At 44.9% G+C, this 14261-nt stretch overlaps 1 protein-coding gene across 1 annotated transcript; it reads right to left on the reverse strand.

The window, feature by feature from the left end:
* Positions 1-1565: 1565 nt before the first annotated feature.
* Positions 1566-11578, reverse strand: bfsp1 (beaded filament structural protein 1; the record flags this gene model as incomplete). Its single annotated transcript, XM_084321976.1, has 8 exons — positions 1566-2732; positions 3028-3119; positions 4168-4388; positions 5611-5724; positions 6785-6871; positions 9049-9144; positions 9958-10018; positions 11205-11578. The coding sequence occupies 8 exons, from the start codon at positions 11576-11578 to the stop codon at positions 1699-1701; spliced, it is 2079 nt and encodes a 692-aa protein (XP_084178102.1). The 3' UTR covers positions 1566-1698.
* Positions 11579-14261: the final 2683 nt, after the last annotated feature.

The following is a 14261-nucleotide window of genomic DNA, read 5'->3' on the forward strand; positions in this document are numbered from 1 at the left end:
GTAACATTATCACGTCTCATGGCTTCTCCTACCATTGTTATGCCGACGATACTCAACTCTTCCTCTCCTTCCCTCCCTCAGATATCCACGTCTCTGTGCGGATCTCGGCCTGTCTGTCCGACATCTCAGCCTGGATGACGTCCAACCACCTCAAACTGAACCTAAGCAAAACAGAATTGCTCCACCTGCCGGCCAAATCCTCCCCCCTAACCGACCTTTCAATCACAGTCGAGAATGCAGCTGTGACTGCGTCCCCGACCGCCAAGAACCTTGGTGTTGTCCTCGACGACCAGTTGAACTTCTCTGCTCACATCGCAGCGACGACCAGAACCTGCCGATTCCTCCTGAGCAACGTCAGAAGGATACGCCCCTTCCTGACAAAAGAAGCCACCCAACTCCTCGTCCAATCAACAGTCATCTCCCGCCTCGACTACTGCAATGCACTGCTCGCTGGCCTCCCGGCCACTGCCACTAAGCCTCTTCAACTCATTCAGAACGCAGCGGCCCGCCTGATCTCAAACCTACCGAAGTCGGCCCATGTCACCCCACTTCTTAGGGACCTGCACTGGCTCCCCATTGCTGCACGAATCCGCTTCAAGGCCCTCGACCTAGCATACCGTGCGGCAAAGGGAACCGCTCCCGCCTACCTCCGGTCAATGGTCTCTAACTACACACCCTCAAGACCCCTACGCTCTGCATCTTCTGGCCGCCTCAGACCTACTCCTATCCAAGCTCCGGGAGGGTCATCAAAGAGAAGTCGCCTATTCTCAGTCCTTGCCCCACAATGGTGGAATGAACTACCCACCCCAGTTAGGACAGCCGAATCACGTCCAATCTTTCGCCGTCGACTAAAGACGCACTTCTTCAACCATTATCTGAATTAAAAAAAAAAAAAAAAAAAAAAAAAATCTAACCCTAACTAACCGTACTGTCATGCACTTGTCCTAATAAACTAACCTACACTGTAGCACTCAACACTTTGATGAACATTGTTGCTCAGCTGATAGAGTTGTGCCCTTCCTGATGGCTTGTCGTACAGAACTTGTAAGTCGCTTTGGATAAAAGCGTCAGCTAAATGACTAAATGTAAATGTAAATGTATATCAATAATGAAAAAAGTTATTATCGTGGTAAATCACCACATCCCTAATCGTTTGCTATGCTAATTCTAGTGGTAACAAAACACAGATCTGAGACATTTATTAATGGTTGAATTTTCTTTATTATTCATTGTCAAAAGCAATTTAATACACAGCAAGACTGTGTTTAGGGCAGGCAGTGGCAATCAATTGAACAAATCAACTCCTATGGGGAAAACTATGGGTCAAAGGCAAGAGTTTAAAGGGCGGCATGATTTTCCAGGGTTTCATGTTTTTTTTTTTTTTGTATGGGTGTCTTGGAGCTTCACTTCTCATTCTCCCTAGTTTTCAGACAGTAAAGGTCCAGGGTTAGGGTTCATGGCATGAGTAGAACAACAACAGCAGGACTTATGGAACCAGCTTATGGAACGTCTGCAGGACGCAAAACCAGAGAGTGCAAGCAAACTGGAGGGGCATTGAAGAGCAGAGCAGGAATGTGCAATTCATCTTAAGCAGGGTTGTTCTCCCTTGGAGTAAAAAACAACAACATGGTCTCGTTAAATAAACGGTGTCATTTAATGTATCAGTTTTATCTTTGGCCATCAGTCAGGTTTGGAGGTTCAGTGCTTCTTCTTGCTGGTCTTCTCGATCATGGTCTCCACCACCATGGCGGTCTCCTCGTAACCCGTGACTTTGCGGTCGTTGGAAAACTTCTCCACAGACTCCACCACCTCCACCTTCTCGTAGCTCATGGAGTCTGGCGTGAAGCTGTGGGAGCTGGAGCTGGAGCTGGGTCCACGGGGGGCGGGTGTGGGCTGGCGGCCCCTGTGACCATCATCCCTGCCTCCCTTAGGTGCAGAGGGATCTCTAGCACCTGGGCCAGAGGGGCTTTTGGGGCCAGGGGCTGGAGCAGGGGCTGGAGAAGGGGCTGGAGCAGGGGCTGGCGCAGGGGCTGGAGCAGGGGCTGGAGCAGGGGCTGGAGCAGGGGCTGGAGCAGGGGCTGGAGCAGGGGCTGGAGCAGGGGTTGGATCCTTAGGTTTGGGATCGGGCTCGCCATTCTTCCCCTTCCCCTTCCCACCTCCACCGTCGTCTTTTCCTTTCCCTCCCTTGTCATCCCCCGGCCGGGTGGGATCGAAGGGGCCAGGTAATGGCATGGGCTGAGGGGGTGGAGGGGAGGGTGTGATTCTTCCGAAAGGATCGTGGGGGGGCATCATCCCGTCCCGGATTGTGACGAAGATGTGGCCGGCGGACGGTGTGGAGGTGTAAAAGCAGGGATCCAGGTAACTGCCGTCCCCGGTCACAAGGACGTAGCGACCCTTTGTGTAGAAGTCGGCGATGGGCTCTGGCTTCTTGTACTTCCTCATGCGGTCTCTGACGATGTTGCAGAGCGTGTCGAAGGCCTTGCTGATCTGAGCTCCGTCAGGGACGTCCTGGGGAGATGTGGCGGTGAACACAGACCTCTGCTCTTGTGCCTCCTCCACTCGGTCCCTCCTCTCCTCCTCCCCGGCCTCCCCTGTGGTTCCTCCTGTCCTCTCCTCCGGGCCGCTGTCCATCACATCTTTGGTGGTCAGCTCTTTCTTCTTCAGGACCTTCTTGGCCATGTTCTTCTGACGAGGCTTGATGCTGGTGATGTCCTGCATGGCCTGGGTGATATCTGGAAACACAGAGGGTCAAAGTTCAGCTACTGTTAGGTAAACAAAATTTAACCTCACCACGCACCACTAATGGTTTGCTAATGTGTGTTCCAGCCGTTTGTGTGCATGTGCAAGCAATGTGCATGTTCGCGTATGTATGTAGGTTGTTTATACTGTGTATTGTTTGACTGTGGCTCTCAGCAGTATAGACCTTAAACTGTGAGATGATGGCTGCTGACTGTGTGCACTTTATGGAGATTAATGTCACTGTGAACCAGCCGTGATGTGCTGCTGTTGTCCTCTCCAAGCCCTTACCTCTCCCCCTGCTTTGCGCTGTGGGCGTGTGGGTGTAGCGGTAATTAGTGGTGAAAAGGGTAATGGGAGTTCCAATTATGGCTGAATTCAACCTGTGGAAAAGAGAAGAGAGGAAAGAAAGGGCAAAATGTCACCTACAATACCGGTATCAGAATGCTGAAATGTTTTTTTTTCTGGAATTGGTTTTGGAGTGAATTCATGGCACATCTTCTATAATGCTTTACTATTTACAGTACGCTAGAGAGCAGAGAAAAACATAATTTGCATTTGAAATCTAACATAAACAAACACTAATTCGCATTAGCCGTTTCGATAGGCGACACGCAGAAAGGTCACACACCCCTTTTTAGCCAATTGGCATGAACACGCAAACACACAGCTTCACCTTCACACACACACACACACTTGACCTTCATGCCAAATTTCACCATCCTAGGGCAAAACGTGTGGTGGCTAGAGGGTGGAGAAATGTTTGTGAACCAACCGACCAACGAACCGACAGAGTGACCTACAGAGTGCTTGTCACAGGTAATAAATCAGCAGAGAGACCTACCAATAGTCACTCTGTCCCTTGCAGTAGTAGTGGAGTGATAACTTGCTGTTAAGTAGTGCCCCCCTGTGGCTGATTTGGGGCCCTACATTCTGAAACCAGGCATGGTTTTGTTTGCTTATACTATAGTCGGTACAGATTGGTGCTGATGTGAACACAGCGCCGTTTTCATAGGGTCACAGGAATTTTCAGACCCCAATATGCGGTCGCCTGCCAAAAAACATTTGTAACCACTGGCATAGTCAGAGAGCGGCCATTTCTTTGGGGTCCCTGTTTCCACTGTAATTTAGGGTAGCCTAAGTTTAAATAGCTACGGTCTATCTGTCTGACTTAAACCCTGCACAACACAACAGCGGGCTACTGAAAATTCAGTATAGAGTGTGTGTGTGTGTGTGTGTGTGTGTGTGTGTGTGTGTGTGTGTATGTGTGTGTGTGTGTGTGTGTGTGTCTGTGTGTGTGTGTGTGTGTGTGTGTGTGTGTGTGTGTGTGTGTGTGTGTGTGTGTGTGTGTGTGTGTGTGTGTGTGTGTGTGTGTGTGTGTGTGTGTGTGTGTGTGTGTGTGTGTGTCTGTGCTGTTGGGAGGGGCCCTACCTGTTGTCCTCGTTCTCGATGATCCTCTTGTACCTCTCCAGCTCGTTCTCCAGGGAGGTCTGGTACATGGCCAGGTGGCGACACTCGTTGGTGTACTTCTCCAGCGACCTCTCGGCCTCCTCGATCTCCTTCCTCAGAGACTCGATTTGCTCGTTGTATATCTGGATCTCGTCGTCGTAGCTCTCCTGTGTGCTCTTGATGGCTTGCTCCAACACTGTGGTCTGTGGGGCAGAGAGAGCGAGAGAGAGAGTGAGAGAGAGAGTGAGAGAGTGAGAGTGAGAGAGTGAGAGAGAGAGCGAGAGAGTGAGAGAGTGAGAGAGAGTGAGAGAGAGTGAGAGAGAGTGAGATAAAGAGAGATTATGAGATCATACACAAAACAGTGCTCTGAGGAACTGCTGTGGTGCACAGAGCAGGTGTTGCTCAACAACATTTTGCAGGTGAAAATGAGCGTGAGAAATGATATGCGATCCAAACTATTTAATATTTGACGGGGCAAAGTGTTGCTGACAAAAAAAAGAGCCTTAAATGTTTTTTTGCGCAAAAGTACATGATGCTTTATTCATAACACTTTAAAAACAATTGACAATGCATGCCTTTGGTAAGCATCTATGGAATACAAACACTCCAGAGATATAGGCACCAAAACATGAAGAGCGTGAAGAGCAACATTTGGGAAGATAGCTGAGGTATGTCTTTAGTCAAAACCTGCGGGTACAAAACACATGCCCACATCATGAAACGTTCAATTTGGGAAATTAACTTGGTTCAACATTTATATTAGTAGACATTAATTTGAGGCAGGCTCGTGTTTCTCTTGAAAGGCCATTTCTTTTGGGCAAACACTTTAAACCTGGAATTTAGAACTGAAAATAATCCAGGAACTGAACTGATCTACTGCTCACACTCTCAAAAGAAGGCCATGGCTGACATCTAGTGGGGTTTCTGTGCTATAAAGCTTAAAGGGGCACTTCATAAAACAATGCTGATTTATTTTGCACATAATTTCACGTACATCCAAAAGAAACAGTTTTTCACACATTACTGACACATTTGACATTACTTCATTGTGTTGTGTTAATTAGAGCACCATGAAATGATACGTGGTTGTCTTATAGGGATTGCTACCTTATCATTTCATGGTGCAACACAACACAAGGATTCAATGTCCCCGTGGACATCACTGGTGGCCGTATTCAAATTAATTTACTCTCAATAACTGTCAAATTAAATTTGATGTGTGCAAAACTGTCCAAGTGTTTGGATTCAAGTGTGTGTGAGATGATGTGCAGTATTGTTTTTTGGTGAATTGCATAACAAAAGTGTGTTTAAGACACTGGCGCGAGTGGGGTGGATGGGCGCAGTCCAATATTCTTGCTCTTAGGAGTACCACACATGTGTGACACCTCACCCAGCGTTGCCACGGCAACACAGTGCGACACCCACCTCGGTCCGCAGGCGTTGCTTCTGTCCCTGGAGCTGGCAGAGGGCGCTCTTATACTCCTCCAGCTGGCTCTGCAGGCCTGGTACTCTCCTCTGTGCCAGCAGCTTCTCCTGCTCCTGCAGCCACACAGCAGCCCGGGAGCACAGGGCAGTTAAGAGGGTGAAAACATCACAGGATGACACAACAAACAAAGGGATGGATGGTATATGGGGGGGGGGGGGGGGGAGCACAGTATCTGCCTAAACGATGATATCATGCTATCACTAATTTAGAAAACAAAATCGTGTATCACGAATATATACATACATACATATATATATATGATATATATATATGATATTAAAAAAACACAATAGGCAACACAGATATAAATAAATATATATGCCCAGCCATACCCCTCAAAATAGAATGACCACTAATATCAATATGTCACTCATCTCCTTCTGATGCCTTGTTAAAAGCATTTATATACCATTTATATACAGTACATAAAAGTGAGCATACTCCTCACAGGATCATGCCAGTTGTTACAGACGGAGACACTTCAGGCGGTCTCGCTTCAGACACTCTGACACGAGACATCTCTCCTCAAATGTCCCCCTGTCTCTGTTACTCACAGATAGCACACTTAATGTATTCTACTCTTTCTCCTCGCAGTTCCACCATTATGTGGACTGACACACCCTGACTCAGCCTGTCCCTCTGTCCCTCTGTCTGTCTGTCTGTCTGTCTGTCTGTCTGTCTGTCTGTCTGTCTGTCTGTCTGTCTGTCTGTCTGTCTGTCTGTCTGTCTGTCTGTCTGTCTCTCTTCATCTCTGTCTGTCTGTCTGTCTGTCTGTCTGTCTGTCTGTCTGTCTGTCTGTCTGTCTGTCTGTCTGTCTGTCTGTCTGTCTGTCTGTCTGTCTGTCACACACAATCGGATGCCGTCATCATCAACCCCAGACACGAAGCTGACGCAGTCAGCAGACACGTCTGAAGGGTCACACACTCACTCACACACACACACACACACACACACACGCACATACGCACACGCACACACACACACACACACACACACACACACACACACACACACACACACACACACACACACACACACACACACACACACACACACACACACACACACACACACACACACACACACACACACACACACACTCAGTGACTTTACCTCAGAGATACCCACGTTGGGAGCCAGGGGCACTGTATGGTTGATCTGTTGCAGGATGTTCACGTAGGTCTGGATCTCTGCGAGGTTCTGAGTTGAGAAGGATACAATAATATTAATAAAATATCAGTTGGCTGAAGGGAAAGAGATCCCACATGATATTATTAACATAGTTTCAAAGAGGACATGAATCATTCCATATCCCATACAAGCACCGGGTGAATTTTCCAATTCACGACAAATTTCCTTCTCATAGAAATGGATGATACAATTGTCTTCTGTTCTCTCATACACAATATTCTATATTTAGAACACCTTAGTGAAGATGACGTGAGGGGAAACAACTGAAAAGATTCAACAAGATGTTCCACCACTATTACTTTACAGAGAGGAGAACTCCATTTTGCATGCTGCGTGCAACCTCACTGTCAATAACACAGAGCACACAGAGTTCCGCCTTTCAAGGCCATATTTAAATGCAGTACCAGATGCTCACTTCCAAATATCAAGGTGAGAGGAGTGCCTGTGTGAAGCCCTCTATTGTTACAGCCACGCTTTCTAATCCCCTATGGGGACGTTGTGCATTGTGGGTTGCTTTATCTAAAGGGGAACACAAAGTATACTGCCTAGAAAACTAAATAATATTATTCAAATAAAACAGTCAGTGGTGACAAATAAAAGTATATGGGTCGGGTTTCTTTTAACTCTGCGTCTTTCTTTGAGTGCAGCTTCAGGTCATTTCTGTGTCGCACCTACCGGTATACAGATCCACACTGTTCTCTCTCTGTTTTTCTGTCTGCCTTTATCTGTGTTCATGCCTCAGAGGTAGGAACTAGAACTTCCTCTTCTACACCATTATCCACTCACGCTCTGGTGTGTTTTTGTCACAGAGTGTCTTTGTGCCCCTCTGCTGAGAACACAAGGCAGGGCAATTTGCCTTGTTATTGGAGGTGGAGCAGCCTCGGTTCAAAAGCCTTTCTAGACAGAACTACCGTATACATTATTGTGTAACAAAATGGAATGATATGGAGAATGCTCTGGGAATAAAAAAAAATTTGTAAATGTCAAATAGTTATGTTTGACAAGTAACAGGTACAATACATGCAGAAATATATTTGATTAGGATCTGATGAGGGATATTCATGTTTAAGACTTGAGGAGCTTTTTTTTAACCAATTTAATAAATATGCAGGTTAAGTTTTTCGCCCCTGTCCGTGTGTGTATCTGTCCACGAAATATCTCTACAAGTAAGGGCCAGATTACAAAAACATTTTCTGTGCACATTTATGATCATTTAAGAAATCTATTATTTTTGGTGACTTTTATGTATGACTTATGTTTCTACTAGTGCCCTCATATTGATTTATAGCCTGGGTAAACCTGTTGATTTTGGGAACCCATGGCCATGACCATTCCTCTAGTGCCACCATATTGGTTTGTAGCCTGGATCTGTTTAGACTGGCAATATAAGCAACTCTTGTTTCTGTCATCTACCCAGTAAAATGTAAAGTGGGGAGGATGTTAGGCCTTGGTGGAGGTCTGCATTGCTGAGCGCATCTTCTAGTCTATAATAAATACTCTTTTGAAAACAAAAAGGCAGAGATACTCATGTTTACTAGATTAATTGGCTCATGAGCAGTAGATTGTATCTGAATGTTTGCTTCTCTATAAACTAAACCAATTATAATATCTAACCAATTTCAAGCTTTAATAGCTTTGCAAATGTAAACTGTATGACACTGTTAATGAGGATTATTAAAGATGCAGTAGGCAACTTCTAAGAAACTTCTAAATATTTTTATGGAGTTTGATGGAAAATAAGGTTTTAGGAAATGTATTGATCCATTGTAAATTGGAATATAATGTACTGTATGTCTATGTTACCTGTTGTGTCCGTTAATGCGAGTCACTGAACTAGGGAATGAACACATATATCCATTTCCGTTTATTATTTTTGGTGGTAAAGCTTCCATTTGTTTACGTTAGGATCACTGATTGAGCCTCTAAAGCCATTTATCATTCTTTGGATTCCACTGATCCAGTTTGTAAAGACCATCCACAGTAATTAGAATACTGTGAGCTTCAATTCAATTGGTTACAGGCCTTCCTGTATATTTTGTTCCTCTGCTATCTATACAAATATTGATTCATATTCATCTTAATCATGTAACCTAATAAAACTCCCCATGGCCACTGAATGAAAGTAGATTTCTTACAAAGTGGAATTTGTTTTGGTTTTGTGATGAATTGAATTGAACAGCACTGACCTTCTTGTGTCGATCTTTGGTGGAGTTGATGTCATCCTGCAGGAACTGGGACTGGATCTGAAATTCCAGGTTTCTCAGAAGAGCATTGTCGGCCTCCTGTCAAGAGAGGGGAGGAGGGGGCAGGAGAGGAGAGGTGAGGGCAGGTGAAGGCAGGTTTTGGAGAGGAGAGGAGAGGGCAGGAGAGGAAAGTAGGGGACAGGAGAGGAGATGAGAAGGCAGTAGAGGAGAGGACATGAGAGGAGATGAGAGGAAAGGAAAGGGGAGGATGGGGCAGGGGGGAAAAAGATAAACAATGGGGGAAAGAATAGCAAGTAAAGGGAATAGATGAAAAGAGAGAAGGGAAAAACAAAATAGTAATCTGTCTGCACAGCATCTTGCACAATAGGACCCGCTACCTGATGGCCAAATTAATGACTTATTATTTCACAATACAACACCTGCTGTCTGCCACTGTAAAGCTTATCAGATCAATATGTTTAATTACTCAAATACATGTCTAATGTTAGTACGGTTTACTGTGAGATGATGCATTCAAATGCCTTGCCCCTTGGACAAAGCTTCAGCATACAGGTAGGAAAACACATCCAGTCGATTATGTTCCAATAAGAAACGTAATTCTGATTAAATCCATCTCAAATATGTAGGTTTGTGGACATTATTAAACTAAACAAAACTGAAATACAGCAGGTTCGCTATCCAGCATCCTTTTTGAGGGTAGTTCAGAATTTGGGCCCCCTAATCCTATATATTCTACTGACTGGTGGTGTTGTCGAAGTGTAGAGTCCTTTCTCAGCACAATACAAACAACTTAAACATACTCAAAAGTGCACCTAAATTCATCAGCAGCAGATTCACACCCATACCTTATTTACATACAGACAACATTAATAATCAGCAGCAGATTCATACCTTATTTAGTTGTTCCAGTGTGCACCGCAGCTGTTCCTGGTAACCACATTCATTTCTGTATCTGCAGCATCAAACAGCAAAAATTCATACAACAAAATGAATCAGTTCAACATTGAGAGTATGACCAGATCAAGCGACATAACTCCCTGGCGTGTGGTTTATATATAGAGGCCATTTTGGGAGGCCATATAGTTGCACCTCTTAAATCCAGTCATACATCCTGAAAATTGCCAGAGGAAGTACATTTTTGTGAGCGATACTGTATGTGGCAAATTCACTGTGTATTACAACAGACTATTGAACATGATAAACTATCTCAATCAGGATTCCATGATTGTCACGCCCCAGTGGAATTGACCACCTTTCAACGTCTGCATTGATTACACCTCCGTGTCCTTACTGTTCCTGAGCGGTCCTTCCAACAAGCCATGTTGACGGCTTGTCTTTGTCTTCAAGCACCTGCTTACGTCACGCTGTGGAGGCTGTAAATCAATACTACGGTGATAGCTATAACACTCTCCACCAGTTGATCTAAAGTAGGCTGCGGTCAATACACTACAAAAGCACTCAATAACTGGGTTTGTGGGGGAAAGGAATGTTTTATCGTACCGATTTCAGCGTTGCCATATAATATGGGCTACTTGAAGGGAAATACGATGAGATTAAACATTATTTTTAACCGGTTAAGCAGACTGTGGTAAAAACCAAAACCTTGGTCATTCTGAAATTCAAGGGAAATGGTGGAAAGGTTCTGATTTAGTTTCAGATGTGTATCTCCCCTACAGGTTCATCTTGTTAATTAATGTGTTTCTACAATAACACATTAATTATTATGGGGATGTACTTTGGTAGAAAATATTTCCCACATGAAACTGCTCACAACATGGTCTGTGGATTATCTGTGGATTAACCGGGTCATGATTTGTGGAAAGAGACATTACTTTAGAGTTAAAAATAAACTTTGAGCACCACAACCAAGTGCCATTCACATCCACAGTGTTGGAGTGGGCAGACATATCTATGGAGGACATTCCTACAGCAGATACGTCCCAAACAAGGCAAATCACACCAAAACTATCTGGATGGATTGATAACATTCCGGGTAAGTAAAATGTAAAGTTTAAGGTAACGTTTTGTGAACTGCGCCTTTAAACACCTAAATCACTGAGGCGGTTCTGAACTGTCATGTGCCACTCATCTCACTTTTCAAAACACAAAAACCCATGAGCAACTTTCTTAGGGCCTACTTGTTGGTGAACTCATCCAGCATACGGCAAGCATCCTTCAGCTCGCGCTCAATCTTAGTATGGTCGGAGCACAGCTCGCGGATGCGCTGCCTGTTGACCTGGATCTGCTCTGTGAAAGCCTCCTCCAGGCCGCTGGCCTCCTCCATGCGTTGCAGGGTCTCCAGTTGTTTCCTGAACACGGCATTGCGCTGCTCCAGGACGCGCGCCCTGTTGATGTAGCGGGCGAAGCGGCCGTTGAGCTCCTGCAGACTCTCCCAGCCCTGGATGGCCGAAGCGCCCGCTGATGTCTCGTAGCTCTCTGGGTCCTCCTCAAAGACGTCGGAGCGCTCATACTTCTCCTTGCGCACCTCGCGCAGGTAGCTGGTCTTGAACATGTTGGCGCGTGTCTCTCTCCCCCCTGCTGCCTGGGTTGGTGTTATTATCCCCGGAGTGCTTGGTCCCCTTCAGCACCTGTGTGAAAACTAGGGTGCTCACCCTTGGCTGTCTCATGCTAGACTAAACGCTGCCCGGCACTGGCCGGCGGCGAAATAGCCCCCAAAACCTCCCCCCTGGCCGCGGCCGCACGCGCTGCATGCATGGGGCCTTCCAGAGTTTGTTGATGCCTTTGTGGCTAAGACCACAAAAGCACTGTCCATGATGACAGGGCAGAAATACAAAAACAAACTAATGGTAGGCCAGAGAAAACATTGCTGTGTCATAAAGACTATTATTGGCGGCTCTTTTTGTTTTCAATCAGCTGTTTTTCTAGATTTGATTCAGGAAATTGGACGGTGGCCTAGCACATCACAGAGTGGAAATCGCCTGCTTAGCACTTTCTATGGATTCCTTACAATTACTTGGCCAATTGTAGCCTAGTGTGGAACACACATATTTATTGCTAAATAAACAAGCCCTTTATCAAAAGTTCAGAAATCATGACACATAAAAGCCCCCTCAAAAGCATTATAGAACATCTGGCTGAGATATCAAATGGGTTGGTCATATTCAAACAAAAAAGAGAGGGAGGGGCAATTCACATACCACATGCTCCATACAAAAATTCCATCCATTGTGGATCTTTGACAGGCCTATAATAGTCTGGCACATACCTCAGCACAACACCCCAATAACAGGATGGTAGTATGTCTAATATCATATCAAACAGGCATCACACTGACAGCATCACATTTGACTTACTGTACAGTAACAATTGATTCCATAAGAATTAAATGTAACTGAATGTGAACAGCCTAACAGAATAGCTGGACACTTCGACACACTGCCCGGGAGGAGCGGGAATCAAACCGGAAACCTTCTGATTACAGCTCTACCTCCTGAGCCACTGTCCCCATGACTTTAAGCCAAACTGCGTTTTGAGGATAAATTAGCTGGATTATTTGTTTTGTTAAGTTTACATGATGACACTGACACTGGGGTGACAGTGGCTCAGGAGGTAGAGCAGTCGTCTGGTTATCCGGAGGTTCCCGGTTCGATTCCCTCTCCTCCTCTGCATCGCGTCGAAGTGTCCTTGAGCAAGACACTTAACCCCTAACTGCTCCCGATAAGCAGGTTGGCACCATGCATGGTTGCCTCTGCCATCGGTGTCTGAATGTGTGAGTGAATGGGTCAAATGTGAGGAACAAATTGTAAACCGCTTTGGATAAAAGCACTATATAAATGCAGCCATTTACCATTTATGGAAGTTTAATTATCAGCAAGTCGGAAAATGTTGTTAAGAATCTAAATTACTTGACAATAATTGTGTTGCTGTTTCTTTCTCCCTCTCTCTCAATTTTTTCATAGATATGATATATGCTCATATATTTTATATTTAGCTATGATGAATGAATGACAACTTTATTTAACAGATTGCAGAATGGGTACAATACAGTATGGCTCAATACACACAATTGTTAAGGGGTTGCAGACCAGAGAAAGACGTTTGTCTTGTTTACATCAGGATCCCCATAATGATGGGAGTCAGATAGAGCAAGAGCGACTAAGGCGATGAGAGAGAGAGAGGCAGAGAGAAGGAGAGAAGGAGAGAGAGAGAGTTCTTTGGTCAACACCTTGCTTTCTTTTGGAGGATGGGTGTTCAGTACAAATATCACTCTGGACAAATCTAGGGTGCTGTCTGTCAAAAGGCTGAATGGAGCTTTGTGTCACATGGTTTCACATCAGCACTTTCTGACTGTAGAAAAGCCCAGGGTCCAAGCACATACTGCTCCAGTTAAACTGCCAGTTAAAGCCACAAAAACATCTTTCTGATATGTCCATCTAATTAGACTGACACTGTTTAAAGGTACATTTGCATTAGCATTTTTTTATCATTTGGAATGAGGGCTCAACTCGTACAATCATGGAATACTCAAGACTCAAATGAATGGTTGAGTCTACACAGTCCTCACTGGGACAGCCGGCAATAATAGGGAGGTGTAGTCTGAGGTCACTGGTTGTTCCCCCCGTATAGGGATTCATCATTGGGAAAATGGATTATCGGCTATTGTAACAATTCTTCCGCATGGAAATTGAAAAGCTTCTATCTTTGCACAAAATGAGTTCCCTTCTACCACTAACATTATTGTTTAAGCATTTTTGGTTGAAATAAAGGTAGTTATAAGGTTTTTAATTTGTCGTGAAAAAAGAACTACAGTTACCAGTAGGCAGCCTGTTGTTCAGTAGGCAGCCTGTTGTTCAGTGCTGTCGCCTAATCCCCGTCACGGCCAGCTGATACCAAGCTAGCTAGCTAGCTAACGTTACCTAGCTAAACATACTAGACGCTAGCAATGTCTACTGTCGTGAACCATTTTAAATCGGGGCATGTAGAGGAGTTTTGGGAACGAGTAAAATGTGCAGGTCCTCTTCTCAGACCTGTGGTATACACTCTGGGGCAAAGCACTGCACGCATCATGCCGGCTAGCAAGCTAGCTACTAACCTCGTTCCCAGTTTTATCTTCGTGAGCTAGCTAGCTACTAACGTTACATACAAAAAACAATAACGTTATAAACTATACACAATATGCAATATGTAAAATTAGTATTTACAGTAATTTAATATGCAGCAAAATAACGTTATAC

Source organism: Notolepis coatsorum (assembly GCF_963971535.1).
Source record: "Notolepis coatsorum genome assembly, chromosome: 9".
NCBI classification, from domain to species: domain Eukaryota; kingdom Metazoa; phylum Chordata; class Actinopteri; order Aulopiformes; family Paralepididae; genus Notolepis; species Notolepis coatsorum.